We start from the raw sequence: 14088 nt of genomic DNA on the forward strand, positions 1-14088 counted from the left end.
CACTACAAAGGAAAAGTTAAACTAGGAAGAACAAACCAACCTAGGCCATGGGCCAAACTAGGTCTGAGCTTAAATACTTACTTCAGGGAAGATGTAATCTCAGCACTTTGGGATGCCAAGGTGGGCGGATCACCCTGAGGTCAGAAGTTCGAGACCAGCCTGGTCAACATGGTGAAACCCCATCTCTACTAAAAATACAAAAATTAGTCACACGTGGTGGGCGCCTGTAATCCCAGCTACTAGGGAGGCTGAGGCAAGACAATTGCTTGAACATGGGAGGTGGAGGTTGCAGTGAGCCAAGATCATGCCATTGCACTCCGGCCTGGGCAATAAGAGTGAAAACTGCATCTCAAAAAAAAAAAAAAAAAAAAAGGCCAGGCGTGGTGGCTCATGCCTGTAATCCCAGCACTTTGGGAGGCCGAGGCGGGTGGATCACAGGGTCAAGTGATCGAGACCATCTTGGACAACATGGTGAAACCCTGTCTCTACTGAAAATACAAAAATTAGCAGGCGTGGTGGCATGCGCCTGTAGTCCCAGCTACTTGGGAGGCTGAGGCTGAAGAATCGCTTGAACCTGGAAGGCAGAGGTTGCAGTGAGCCGAGATTGCGCCACTGCACTCCAGCCTGGCGACAGAGCAAGACTGTCTCAAAAAAACCAAAAAAACAAGTCTATGTCATGCTATCTCCATAGCTTACTGTATTTCTCCCTTGAGGGTCTCATTCTGTCAGTAATTGCTCAATGTCCATTTTTCCCAGTGGACTGAGTTATATGGGCAGAGGCCAACATCAGTCTTGCTGTAATCCCCAGTGACAAGTAGACTAAGATTTCAAAACATATACCAACACTTAATAATTGGATGCCGCCTATGTTAACAACTTCATTAGTGAAGCATTTAATGTGTTCCATAGCTCATGACAGGTCCAGTCAGGTGACATAGGGTTAGAAGGAAAACCTGGTCTGGCCAGTTCAGGACAAAACTAGACCAGCTTCCAAAAAGAATTTTGACCTACTCAGACAGGAAGTAATGAGTTACTTCACAGATGAATCTGCAGACCATCGTTAGATCAGAAGAGTTTTAAAAGTGCACTTGTCTAGTGCTGATAGATTCAAATGGCCCATCTTACGTAGTAACGCAGCACTAGTAGTAGCAAGGCCCACAACATGGCGCTCTCAGTTTCTAAGCTAATGTGCTCCTGATTTTGTTTGTTTGTTTTCCCTTTTGGAGGAATAAAGACTTATTAAAGAGAAAAATTAGATCTAGACACAGCATGGCAAATAAATTCAGATTTACTATTCCTGTTGATGTTTTCTTCTTAGCATATTCTCCCTAACCTCTCCCACTCCTCACTCCCCATCTCTCCCAAACCCTCTGCCGCACTCACCTTTAACAGAGTATATTTCAGCCCTCCTTGGTCCAGCCTTCTGTATACAAACCATTCCCTTAGGCAAGGAGTTGGCAAACGAAAACTCACAGGCCAATTCTGTCTTTGTGAATAAAGTTTTATTAGAACATAGCCACAACCACTTGTTTACAGATTACCTATTGCTGCTTTCTCACCACGACAGTACAGCTAAATAGTTCTGATAAAGATGATCTGACCTGCCTTATGCCATCCAGATGGTGGTCTCAGTTCTCTTCCTAAGAAACATTCTTCCATTGAGACATGTGCAAAATGAAATTTTTAGTACTGTGATATGTAACCCTGAGGAATTTTATTTTTCTGAGACAGGGTCTCACTCCATTGCTCAGGTTAGAGTGCAGTGGTGTGATCACTGCACTCACTGCCACCTCAACCTCCTGGGCTCAAGTGATCCTCTCACCTCAGCTTCTGAAAGTGCTGGGATTATAGGTATAAGCCACCATGCCAGGCAGGCCAGGATTTTTAAAAGTTATAATAGGCTCTCATAGCCAAAGAAATAGAGCAAAATTTAAAACAAAACAAAAACATGCTTATAGGTTATATAGTCCTTTTTTTTTTTCTCACTCTGTCACCCAGGATGGAGTGCAGTGACATAATCTCGGCTCGCTACAACCTCCTCCCAGGCTTAAGCAATTCTCCTGCCTTGGCTTCCTGAGTAGCTGGGAATGCACCACCACGCCCAGCTAATTTTTGTATTTTTAGTAGAGACAGGGTTTCACCATGTTGGCCAGGCTGGTCTTGAACTCCTGACCTCAAGTGATCCGCCTTCCTTGGCCCCCCAAAGTGCTGGGATTACAGGAGTGAGCTACCTACCGTACCTGGCCTTATATAGTCCTTTTATTTTATTTTATTTTGAGATGGAGTCTTGCTCTTGTTGCCCAGGCTTGAAGTACAGTGGCGCAATCTCAGCTCACTGCAATCTCCACCTCCTGGAAGTGATTCTCCTGCCTAAGCCTCTCCAGTAGCTGGGATTACAGGCGCCCACCACCATGCCCGGCTAATTTTTATATTTTTAGTAGAGACGGGGAGCACTCGCTCTCTCCTACCAGTAGCCCCACTCCCACCCATCTCTGGGGAAAAAAAAATAATAAAAAGATAATCACACTGAAAAAAAGTTTATTTAAAAAAGTTCTAGCAGCAAGAACAGTAACAAAAGAAAAGGAGAGACAAACAAAACAAGAAGGAGGTTGTGTCCCACGGAACTTGTCTCCATTCTTAATCGAGTTCTTTATACCGAGCAAACATGACTCTTCGAACAGCATCTCGATAAGTTTCGTTGGACTGTCTTTTGCTGGTTCTTCCTGGGGCTCCAACACTGGGGCCCCTCATCCGGCCTTCAGCCTATAAAACAAAGACAAACTATGAAGTGGGCCCTATAGATTAATTAGCCTCAGCGCTGGTCTTTGACCACAGGCATTTCTGGACTAGTAAGGAGCAGTACATAGGATAATTTTTTTTTTTTTTTTAGATGGAGTCATGCTCTGTCACCCAGGCTAGAGTGCAGTGGTGCGATCTGGGCTCACTGCAAGTCTGCCTCCCAGGTTCAAGCAATTCTTGTGCCTCAGCCTCTGAGTAGCTGGGACTATAGGCGCCTGCCACCATGCCCAGCTAATTTTTGTATTTTTAGTAGAGACAGGGTTTTGTCATGTTGGCCAGGCTGGTCTCAAACTCCTGGCCTCAAGTGATCCGCCCACCTCGGCCTCCCAAAGTGTTGGGATTACAGACGTGAGCCACCACACCCGGCAGAATATTTTTTTTTTTTGAGACAGAGTCTCACTCTGTCACCCAGGCTGGAGTGCAGTGGCACGATCAAGATCTTGGCTCACTGCAACCTCTGCCTCCCCCGTACAAGCGATTCTTCTGCCTCAGCCTCCTGAGTAGCTGGGATTACAGGTACGCGCCACTGCGCCCGACTAATTTTTGTATTTTTAGTAGAGACGGAGGTTTCATCATATTGGTCAGGCTGGTCTCAAACTCCTGACCTCGTGATCCACCCACCTCGGCCTCCCAAAGTGCTGGGATTACAAGCATAAGCCACCGCGCCCGGACCCTGGCAGGATAATTTTTTTAAGAATCTTTTGGCCAGGCACAGTGGCTCACGCCTGTAATCCCAACACTTTGGGAGGCTGAGGTGGGTGGATCACTTGAGGCCAGGAGTTCGAGACCAGCCTGGCCAACATGGCAAAACTCTGTTTCTACTAAAAACACAAAAATTAGCTGGGTATGGTGGCACGCACCTGTAATCCCAGCTACTCAGGAGGCTGAGGCAGAAGAATCGCTTGTACTGGGGAGGTGGAGGTTGCAGTGAGCCAAGATCTTGATCGCACCACTGCATTCCAGCCTGGGCAACAGAGCAAGACTCTGTCTCGGAAAAAAAAAAAAAAAAAAAAAAGAATCTTTCATTATTAAACAAATACCCAAGATGAATAAGGTGGGTGGTGATGCTATGATTGCAAGATACAGGCTTTAATACCAGAGATATGAGAAGCTCAGTAGGAGAGAAATAAGCGAATCTCTTATGGTTGGCATTTTCAGAGGAGAACCAAGCCAACACAAAATGGGTAATGTTCCCTCTTATCACCTTTTCTAGAGGCTCTTGAAATATGAGGGGCAAAGTCCTTCATGGGAACCAGAACAACATGCTCCTTAAATTTTAGCCACCAAAGACTTCCGCTGACAGTCCCTCTCAGAGATGCCTCTGTACCTTTCATTGCTGATTCCCTGGTTCTTCTGACCAAATGATTCTTCAGTCTCAAACTGCCTCAGATACTGCTCTACTATTTACTCCGTGTAAGAGTATGATGAAATCCATTCCAACTCCTTCCTTCTCTTCCTAACTCCAAACTGCAAAGGGCCCAGCCTGCCAAGCTATAACCCAGTATTCAAGGCTGAAGTGTTCAACTCTCATGTCCTATCCCAGCAGTAGAGAAAGCCCAGCAAAATGGCAAAGACATCACTCTAGGCCAGAAAGTGAAAGTTAATTACATTCCAGGTTCATGTCACCCCCCAAAAGATGGAAACCATTTTACCTCCTCTGATGAAGCCAATCCAGGATGGCCATATCCCAGGCCTGTCCCTTTCCTCCAGCCAGTAGCCTGTTGGACACAGCCTCCTTTGCTGCTAGTGTCGATATCTTCTTTATCAACAAGTTTACGATCACTGCAAAAGAAGCAGACACCATCACTTCCTTTTTTTTTTTTTTGAGACGGAGTTTCACTCTTTTTGCCAAGGCTGGAGTGCAATGGCTCGAACTCAGCTTACTGCAACCTCTGCCTCCCGGGTTCAGGCGATTCTCCTGCCTCAGCCTCCCGATTAGCTGGGATTACAGGTGCCTGCCACCACACCCGGCTAATTTTTAATTTTTTTTTTTTTTTCAGTAGAGACAGAGTTTCACCGTGTTGGCCAGGCTGCTCTCAAACTCCTGACCTCAGGTAATCCGCACGCCTTGGCCTCCCAAAGTGCTAGATTACAGGCATAAGCCACCGTGCCCAACCTGACACCATTATTTTCAAGGTGACCTGCTTATAAGCCTAATATAAAATCTCTGTCCTCTTGATTCATATCTGCCTCTTATTAAGTAAGTATATTAAACAGTACCTCTGAGTGCCTGATAGCTATGCTTTGTTGTTGGGTACACAGGCTACTAAGATATGGCCCTGTTCACAAGAAAGGTCTCAAAAATTATGTCAAGAGATGCTTACAGAACATTGAAGAGAGCTCAACCATGGATGTAGCAACAGTAGATGTCTGCTATAGAAATACAGTAGAAGGAATCACTTTGGGAGGCTGAGGTGGGCAGATCACCTGAGGTTGGGAGTTTGTGACCCCCCTGACCAACATGGAGAAACCCTGTCTCTACTAAAAATACAAAATTAGCCGGGTGTGGTGGCGCATGCCTGTAATCCTAGCTACTTGGGAGGCTGAGGCAGGAGAATCACTTGAACCCAGGAGGCGGAGGTTGTGGTTAGCTGAGATCGCGCCATTGCACTCCAGCCTGCAACAAGAGTGAAACTCCGTTTCAAAAAAAAAGAGAAATGCAGTAGAAGGAATGTAAACTCTGAAGGGGCATCACCAAAAATGACAGGAATTTCAACAGGAAGATACATCTGAATTGGATCTCTAAATAAGGAGTTTGTGTAAGAGAAAAGGAGGACACAAGCAAGGAGACACGACAGACAATTTGTCCAAGAGAGGAGTAGTAGAAACTGACAAAGGTAAGGCTGCTTGGTGGCCGGGTGCGGTGACTCACGCCTGTAATCCCAGCACTTTGGGAGGCCAAGGCGGGTGGATCACCTGAGGTCAGGAGTTTGAGACCACCCTGACCAACATGGTGAAACCCCTCTCTACTAAAAATACAAACATTAGCCTGTAGTCCCAGCTACTCGGGAGGCTGAGGCAGTTAGAATCGCTTGAACCTGGGAGGTGGAGGTTGCAGTGAGCCAAGATCGTGCCATTGCACTCCAGCCTGGGCGACAGAATGAGACTCTGTCTCAAAAAAAAAGAAAAAAAAAAAAAAAAGGCTGCATGGGGTCAGACTGTAAAAAACCTTGAACTTATTAAGCTAAATCACGTCTCTGAACCTCATCCTTCAGGCAAAAGTTGGAGCTCAGGCCTCCCTGTAGGCAAGGTATATGGTTTGTAAAAAGACAAGTTATAAGAGTAGATTTCTCTTTACAAAGGTCATTTTGGTGGCAGGGTAGAGAATGGACTGAAGAACAGTGGGAGCAAAGACTGGGAGTCCAGTGTGGAGGTGGAATAGAATGGGAGATGCTGTGGTTTAAATGTGTCCCTCAAAGTACATATGTTGGAAACATAATCCCCAATGCAACAGTATTGAGAGGTGAAACTTTAGGAAGTGATTAGGTCATAAGAGCTCTGCCCTCACAAATGGATTAATGCTGTTATTGCGGGAGTGGGTTCTCCCGATAAAATGATTAGTCTTGGTTTCCTTCTCCCAACCCCCTCTTTTGCCTAAGCTCTCTTGTTCTTTCACTTTCCACCATGGGGTGACACAGCAAGAAGGCCCTCACCAGATGCAGCTCCTCAGTCTTGGACCTCCCAGCCTCCAGAAGCATGAGCCAAATAAATTTCTGTTCATTATAAATTACCCAGTCTGTGGTATTCAGTTATGGTATCATAAAACAGACTAAAGACAGGGGGCAAGACTTAATTAGGGATGTGGTCACTAATTGGACACAGCAGATAAAGGAGGAGGATGGATCAGACCATGTAAACAGTGATGCTATGATGCTGCTACTCTGAAATAATAATACAGGAGATTTGGATTTGTTAGACTGTGGTGGTGGTTGAGGCCATGGGTACCTTAGAAAGCCCAGGTCAAGAGGGTAGAGCAGCAAGACCAAAGAAGCACTGAGAGAAAAGTCCTAGAGAACACCTGGATTTACCCAGAAAAGGAAGAGGAGAAGAAAAGGTGACTGGAAAGGAGAAGAGCCAGGAGAATGTAGTATGAAGGGTGCTGAGAATAAAGAAGGGTCTCTTTCTGCACCCCACCTAAGCCTTGTCCCAGAAGACTCAAGGCCAAGGTGTCCTTCCTCCTGATGGCTGACTCCTTCACCTAGTCCTAATCCACTGTATTTCAAATTGCAGAGAATGACCCAATGGAATGTCACACTAAATGGTCCCACTGTAACAACTCATAAAAATGAACAGAGACTAGACTTGAATAAAAATATCAGGGTTCACTGTACCTAGTAAGAAAGTATTTTAGATGAAAACTTTTTCAGTTGTGTGCACACACACTTTATTATTGGGCCATGATACAAAAATACTTCTCTTATTGTGGGTTGGATCAAATAAGCTGGAATGCCAGAGCCCCAGACCCCGTCCAGCCTCCTCAGGGGCCTTGCTCTGTCAATCATCTCCCTTTCCTCCTGCTCATGCATCCACTTGTTACCCACTTTTCCTTTTCTTTTCTTTTTTTTTTTTGATTTGGAGTCTCGCTCTATTACCCAGGCTAGAGTACAGTGGTGCAATCTTGGCTCACTGCAACCTCCACCTCCCATGTTCAAGCGATTCTCCTGCCCCAGTCTCCCGAGTACCTGGGATTACAGGTACCCACCACCACGCCTGGCTAATTTTTTTATATTTTTGGTAGAGACAGGGTTTCACCATGTTGGCCAGGCTGGTCTCGAACTCCTGACCTTAAGTGATCCACCTGCCTCGGCCTCCCAAAGTGCTGGGATTACAGGTGTGAGCCACCACACCTGGCCCCATTTTTCCTTTTCTTTTCTTTTTTTTTTTTTTTGAGACAGAGTCTTGCTCTGTTGCCCAGGCTAGAGTGCAGTGGCATGATCTCAGCTCACTGCAACCTCTGCCTCCTGGGTTTGAGCGATTCTTCTGCCCCAGCCTCCTGAGTAGCTGGGATTACAGGCGCCTGCCACAGCACCCAGCTAATTGTTACATTTTTAGTAGAGAAGGGGTTTCACCATCTTGGCCAGGCTGGTCTTGAACTCCTGACCTCGCGATCCACCCTCCTCGGCCTCACAAAGTGCTGGGATTACAGGTGTAAGCCACCACGCCTGGCCCCTATTTTTCCTTTTCAAGGCCTTTACTGTCCCTTCTCCTCCTAGCTATCCAGAGACCAGAGACCTAAGCACCATCAGCGACTTCTCCCTTTCCCCAGGTGATCACAAAGACTGGCAGATCTGACACCTCTCTCTAAGCCACACTCCTTTTCTTTTCTTTTTTTTTTTTAAATAGAGGCAGGGTCTCCTTTCTCCCTATGTTGCCTAGGCTGGCCTTGAACTCCTGGGCTCAAGAGATCCTCCTTCTTCAGCCTCTCTGTGTTGGGATTATAGGCCACTCTCCTTTCTAGACTCATCACCTTCACTCAGGCAATCATGATCTCTCACTTGAATTACTATAGAATTTGCATAATGCATTATCTCTCTACAAACTCATCTTCCACATAATTAGTAATCTCTCCAAAATGCAAAGCTAAGTCAATACCCTGCTTAAAATTATTCCATGACCTTCCACTGCCTTTAAGATAAAGCCTTAGCATGGTGTTCAAGATATTTAAACTTCATGAACTGGCCTGCATCTTTTGGACCAGGCTTATCTACTGTCACTCAACAATATACCTGCAGTGTTCAGGACCATCAAACTATTTGCAACTCCTCAGACACATCATAAGCTCTTGTATCCCTGGTATATGAAATTCCCTGAAATGCCCTTCCCTTCCCCACTGATTTCTGTGTCTGCCCTATGAGACGCACCATCACCTAAGTCTTGTCTATTCTGTGTTCAGTCAAGGATAATCTATGTCTTGTCCACCTGAGTATTTCTTGCACTTAACACCTGTAAACAGTGGGTTATCAACAAATTCTATATAACTCTGGGCTTACAACTTGGGAACTAGCTGACTGAAAACAAGTATAGGAAGCTAGATATCATACATCTCCATCAGCAGCCAACCATTTATTTAGTACCTATGTGTGAGAATGGAGGTTCCCTAGAGAAATAGCCCAAGAGTGTGACATTCTTATCAGGCCTGTAAAGAGGGTGCAGTATTACTGATGAAGACAGAAAGGGTTCCCGATCATGGCTACTCCAGCCCTGGCTTTGGGAAGGCAAAGCTGCCAGCCAACCTTCCATGCACACTCCCCGTATAAAGACAGATAGTCAAAAGGCTGGCCTAGACCTCATGTTTTAGCAGTTCAGACAGAATCTACTCATAATATCATCTCCCTGAGACAGAAAACAGCAGTACAGGTGAAGGAGGAGGTGGTTTTATCATTAGGCCTTGAGGCCTAGGCTGAATGAGGAGTTCCTGGCTTACCTGTCAGTTTCCCTGGAGTACTTAATCCGTTTCCTTTCTGGAGAGTCAAAAGACTGGAGCTTTTCCCTGCGATCATTTCCTCTTTCTTTAAACTTTCCCTGTTGGTAAGCAGAAGAGCAGACCTGAGATTTCCACCTGAGGGAATTGGGGAGTGGGGAAATTCTACCCCATTGCTGTTCTTATTATTATTTTTTTCTTGAGACAGAGTCTCATTCTGTTGCCCAGGCTGGAGGGCACTGGCGTGATCTCGGCTCACTGCAACCTCCGCCTCCCAGGTTCAAGCGATTCTCCTGCCTCAGCCTCCCAAGTAGCTGGGACTACAGGTGAGTGCCACAATGCCCAGCTAATTTTTCTATTTTTAGTAGAGATGGGGTTTCACTATGTTAGTCAGGCTGGTCTCGAACTCCTGACCTCATGATTCACCAGCCTCGGCCTCCCAAAGTGCTAGGATTACAGGTGTGAGCCACCGCACCCAGCCTTGTTATTTCTTTTAAAGTGAAAGTAGCTCACTTGGTAACTCCTGGAATCTCTCACTCCTTTACACATTCTTCTAGAGAAAGCAGTGACTTCCTGACTTAAAAATTTGGAAAGGATAAGTTGGCATGCTTGGTTCAGCTGCCTTTTCCCCTTCTGAGAAGCACGGGAAAGTACACAAGCCCTCCACTACACAAGCCCTCGGGCATATAATATAAAACTTAAGGAGTCCAAAGCAGCTCTTACATGGAGAGGTGGTTCTTTGTAGTAGACAACTCTAAGGAAAGGAAAAGTACTACAATCTACTTTCCACTGTCCTATGGCCAGTTCAGTTTGTGAATTCACTATCTCTAACAATCCTCCATAGGTGGATTCTTTTGTTTGGTTTTGAGACAGGGACTTACTCTGTGACCCAGTCTGGAGTACAGGGCTGTGATCATAGCTCCCTGCAGCCTGGAACTCTTGGGCTCAAGCAATTCTCCCACCTCAGCCTCCTAAACTGCTGAGATTACATGCATGTGCCACTGTGCCTGGCTCTCCACAGGTGGATTCCTTTTTTTTTTTTTTTTTTGAGACAAGGTCTGGCTCTATGACCCAGGCTGGAGTGCAGTGGCACAATCTCAGCTCACTGCAACCTCTGCCTCCCAGCTCATGCGATCCTCCCTCAGCCTCTCAAGTAGCTGGGACTACAGGCACACACCCCTATGTCCACCTAATTTTTATATTTTTTGTAGAGATAGGATTTCGCCATGTTGCCCAGGCTGGTTTCAAACCTGTGAGCTCAAGTGATCCGCCCGTCTCAGCCTCCCAAAGTACTGGGATTACAGGTGTGAACCACCGTGCCTGACCCATAGGTGGGTTCCTAACCATCATGAGAAAGGCCAGTGAAGCCTATGACTGGGTAATTCACCCTAACTGTGTGGTTGAGGTAGCAAGTCCATTTGACTCTGACACTAAGCTATTTCCTCCAGCTTAGCCTTTAATAGTAAAAGATGCTATTTCAGCAGTGCTATTCAACACTTGTTCATTAACTCAATTAATTTAAAAGCTAAGCAGGAAAGAGGAGTGTTATCTACCTAGAGACCCTAACACCACCTTTTAAAAAGATATCAACTTTATTGAAGTATAAACTTACAAATAATAAAAAGCACCTATTTTGATTGTATTATATAATTTGGCAAATGTATGCCCTATCTTTTGAGGCTGCTTTTGTTCTCCATCTTCTTATAAGGAGGGATCAGCACAGCCTATGAAGTCTACATCAGAAAGCAAAAAGAGCTGAAGTCAAGGGAATAATAGGTCACCAAAGTTTACCTCTCGTTCTCTCCTTTCCAGATAGGCTAGCTCCTGCTCAGACTGTTTTATCTTCCGGTGGATTTCCAGGTTTTGCTGAGGAGAGAGGCAATTCTATGAGTATAGGTCTAAGAAACAATGGTCCTAGAAATGCTTCTAGGCCTTTCCCAATAGTTGCTTTTGGATTGTAGCTCTTCTGATTGACCAGATCTACTAAATGATCACTGTATCCTGCAAGCAACAATCCCTAACTGGTCTTGTCATGCAGATTAGTTATGTGGTATGGCATAAGAGGAATATCATTTTACTTATCTCCAAGATGTGGGAAACAAATATCTATCTCTTTATCTAAGTTGAAAATCATGGGACAGAGGATGTGGGCACACCAGTGAAGAAAACCAAATGCCCACATACTCTGCCATACATACCATTCCCAGACATGAGTCACTCTTTTAGCCCCCAGAGAAACATGAAAAGGAGCCCCAGGGTTCCAAGAGACTGCTCTGAGAGTTGCAAATTCCTCACACATGGCTCTACTACACAAGCCCTCAGGCATATATATGAAACTTAAGGAGTCCAAAGCAGCTCTTACATGAAGTGGTGGTTCTTTGTAGCAGACAACCTTAAGGAAAGGAAGAGTACTACAGTCTACTTTCCACTGTCCTATGACCACTTCAGTTTGTAAATTCACCAGACCTGTGGCTCCTCTTTCCTGACGATTACTTTTTATCTCTTTAGCCATTTATTAGTATTTACATCAGATGGGTGAAATTTCAATGTGTCAGTCTGACAATTCACAATTTCAGGTCAAAGGACTTGGGAGGTAGTCTGTTCCAGGGATTATCAGGAGGAGCTTTTCAGAGTCCTATCTTTGCAAAGCCTCCACAGAGATGGCTGGGAAAAGTAGTGTACCTATTACCAAAAGCAGAACGTCTCAGCTTTTAGCTAAATAAAACTTTGAGCTCTGTATTCAGAGAAAGTCTGAATCTAGTTCTATCACCTGCTCTTGCAACATCTACTAGAGAAGGGGTGTGAAACAAATTGCTCTGAGAATGTGAGTCCATTTAGGGACTTTATTTGTCCATAATTTGGATCCTTGGTCAGTTCATATAAATGGGAATACTGCAGGGGAAGATCAATGTATGTCAGTTTAACATCCCAAGTATAGATGTTGTGCTGTGGCTCATAACAATATTACTACATGAAGAAATGGCAGAATTTGACTCACCTATGGTGAAAACTGCACATGTCAGAGCTGGATAGAACCAGATGAAGTTACAAGGACCAAAGAAGAAAAGGGGCTTATCTGAGGTCCAACTGTAACGTTAATGACAGAGCTAAGATGAGAAACCCAGCAAGTAATGTCCTATTCCACAACCCTTTCTCTTCCTACCCATCCTCCATATTTGGCACCCTAGCCACAGTCATAATGCTTGGCTTGGGCCTATACATGGAAGTTCTTTGAGGGTAGGCATAACCTTAATCCAGAGCAATTCATTCTTGAATTGGACTGTTTTAATGATAGGAACTGGGGCTGATATACACTGAGGAAGGATTGTATAAGCTGCTGCTTTTTTTTTTTTTTTTTTTAAGATAGAGTCTTGGTCTGTCACCCAGGCTGGAGTGCAGTGGCGTGATCTTGGTTCACTGCAACCTTTGCCTCCCAGGTTCAAGCGACTCTCCTGCCTCAGCCTCCCAAGTAGTTGGGATTACAGGCATGCGCCACCACATCCAGGTAATTTTTGTATTTTTAGCAGAGACAGTTTCATCATGTTGGCCAAGCTGGTCTCAAACTCCTGATCTCAAGTGATCTACCTGCCTCAGCCTACCAAAGTGCTGGGATTACAGGTGTAAACTACCAGGCCCAGCCTAAATAATCTTTTTTATTCCCTATAATCCCCATTAATAATAAGAGTCAACAGTTTTTTGTTTTGTTTTTTGTTTTTTTAAGAGACGGAGTCTTGCTCTGTTACCCAGGCTAGAGTGCAGTGGCACGATCTTGGCTCACTGCAACCTCTGCCTCCCAGGTTCTAGCAATTCTCCTGCCTCAGCCTCCCGAGTGGCTGGGACTATAGGCACACAACACCACACCTGGCTAATTTTTTGTATTTTAGTACAAAGGGGATTTCACCATGTTGCCCAGACTGGTCTTGTACTCCTGAGCTCAGGCAATCCACCCACCCTGGCCTCCCAAAGTGCTAGGATTACACTTTGTGGCTAGGCATGAGCCACAAAGCCCGGCCAAGAGTCAACACTTTGAAAGGGCATAGCTCCTTCCCCTAATACCTTGTGCAGGTCTGACAGCTGCTGGTGTTTGATCAGAACTTCTTTATTGGGAAACTGCCTTCTGCAGAGCAGACAAGCCAGTTTATTCCAGTCAGTGAGTTTGTCTTCTTCATTCTCCTTCTTGGTTTGCTCCTCTCGCTTCTGGTGCTGTGCTGTGCGGGGCTGTGGGGGAGGGGTCTGTTCCTCCTCTTCTTCCTCCTCATAGTCACTGTCTCCTCCATATTCACCCAAAAGGCCGATCAGTGGGTTTACCACTTTAGGCTGGAAGGAGAAGGCCAGGGATCAATACCAAATTCAACCTATATTTTGGGGTCCTTTTTTTTGGATATTCTGATACGAGCATCTCATTTCATTGAATTGGGTTCAAAATAAACTCACTAGCCATGCTGCTCATTTCCCGGATGGAAGCAACATGGCCAGAGCTTGGCTTTGCTCCTTGCTCATCAAGATAAACAAGAAAGATTCCTTTAGAAGTGACTCTAGCAACAGAATGTGAGGAGAAAGAAGAGAAAGGAAAATAAACTAGAAAATAGTAAAAGGTTACAAATTACAAAGAGGAAGAGATAAATACCTCCAAATTACTGTAACTCATGGAGGGAAGAAAAGATGACTTTCATTAAGACTCTAGCAAAGAGGATTTAGGAAGTAAACTAAAAGCAACTGCATTAATAGGCACTTGGGTAGACAGATCCAGCTCATACGTAAGGTAAAGGCAAAGCATGGTTAAGATAGATGCTACAATGAGCTGAATTAATAATGTGGAGCAGGAAAAGGGTACCTTATAAGAACTGTTAAATAATGATGCATAATCA

At 45.0% G+C, this 14088-nt stretch overlaps 1 protein-coding gene across 7 annotated transcripts in view; it reads right to left on the reverse strand.

The window, feature by feature from the left end:
- Positions 1-2521: 2521 nt before the first annotated feature.
- The window catches only part of RBM6 (RNA binding motif protein 6), a 139360-nt gene continuing 127793 nt past the window's right edge, over positions 2522-14088 (reverse strand). For all 7 annotated transcript variants that reach the window (XM_024244606.3, XM_024244609.3, XM_054550724.2 and 4 more), the window contains 5 exons: positions 13277-13537; positions 11012-11086; positions 9224-9321; positions 4452-4581; positions 2522-2763 (listed from right to left, as the gene is read on the reverse strand). In XM_024244606.3, coding sequence (XP_024100374.1) covers positions 2638-2763; positions 4452-4581; positions 9224-9321; positions 11012-11086; positions 13277-13537 — 690 coding nt within the window. In that variant the 3' untranslated portion in view covers positions 2522-2637. The remainder of the gene's footprint in view (positions 2764-4451; positions 4582-9223; positions 9322-11011; positions 11087-13276; positions 13538-14088) is intronic.

Source organism: Pongo abelii, chromosome 2 (genome assembly GCF_028885655.2).
Source record: "Pongo abelii isolate AG06213 chromosome 2, NHGRI_mPonAbe1-v2.0_pri, whole genome shotgun sequence".
Lineage (NCBI taxonomy): Eukaryota > Metazoa > Chordata > Mammalia > Primates > Hominidae > Pongo > Pongo abelii.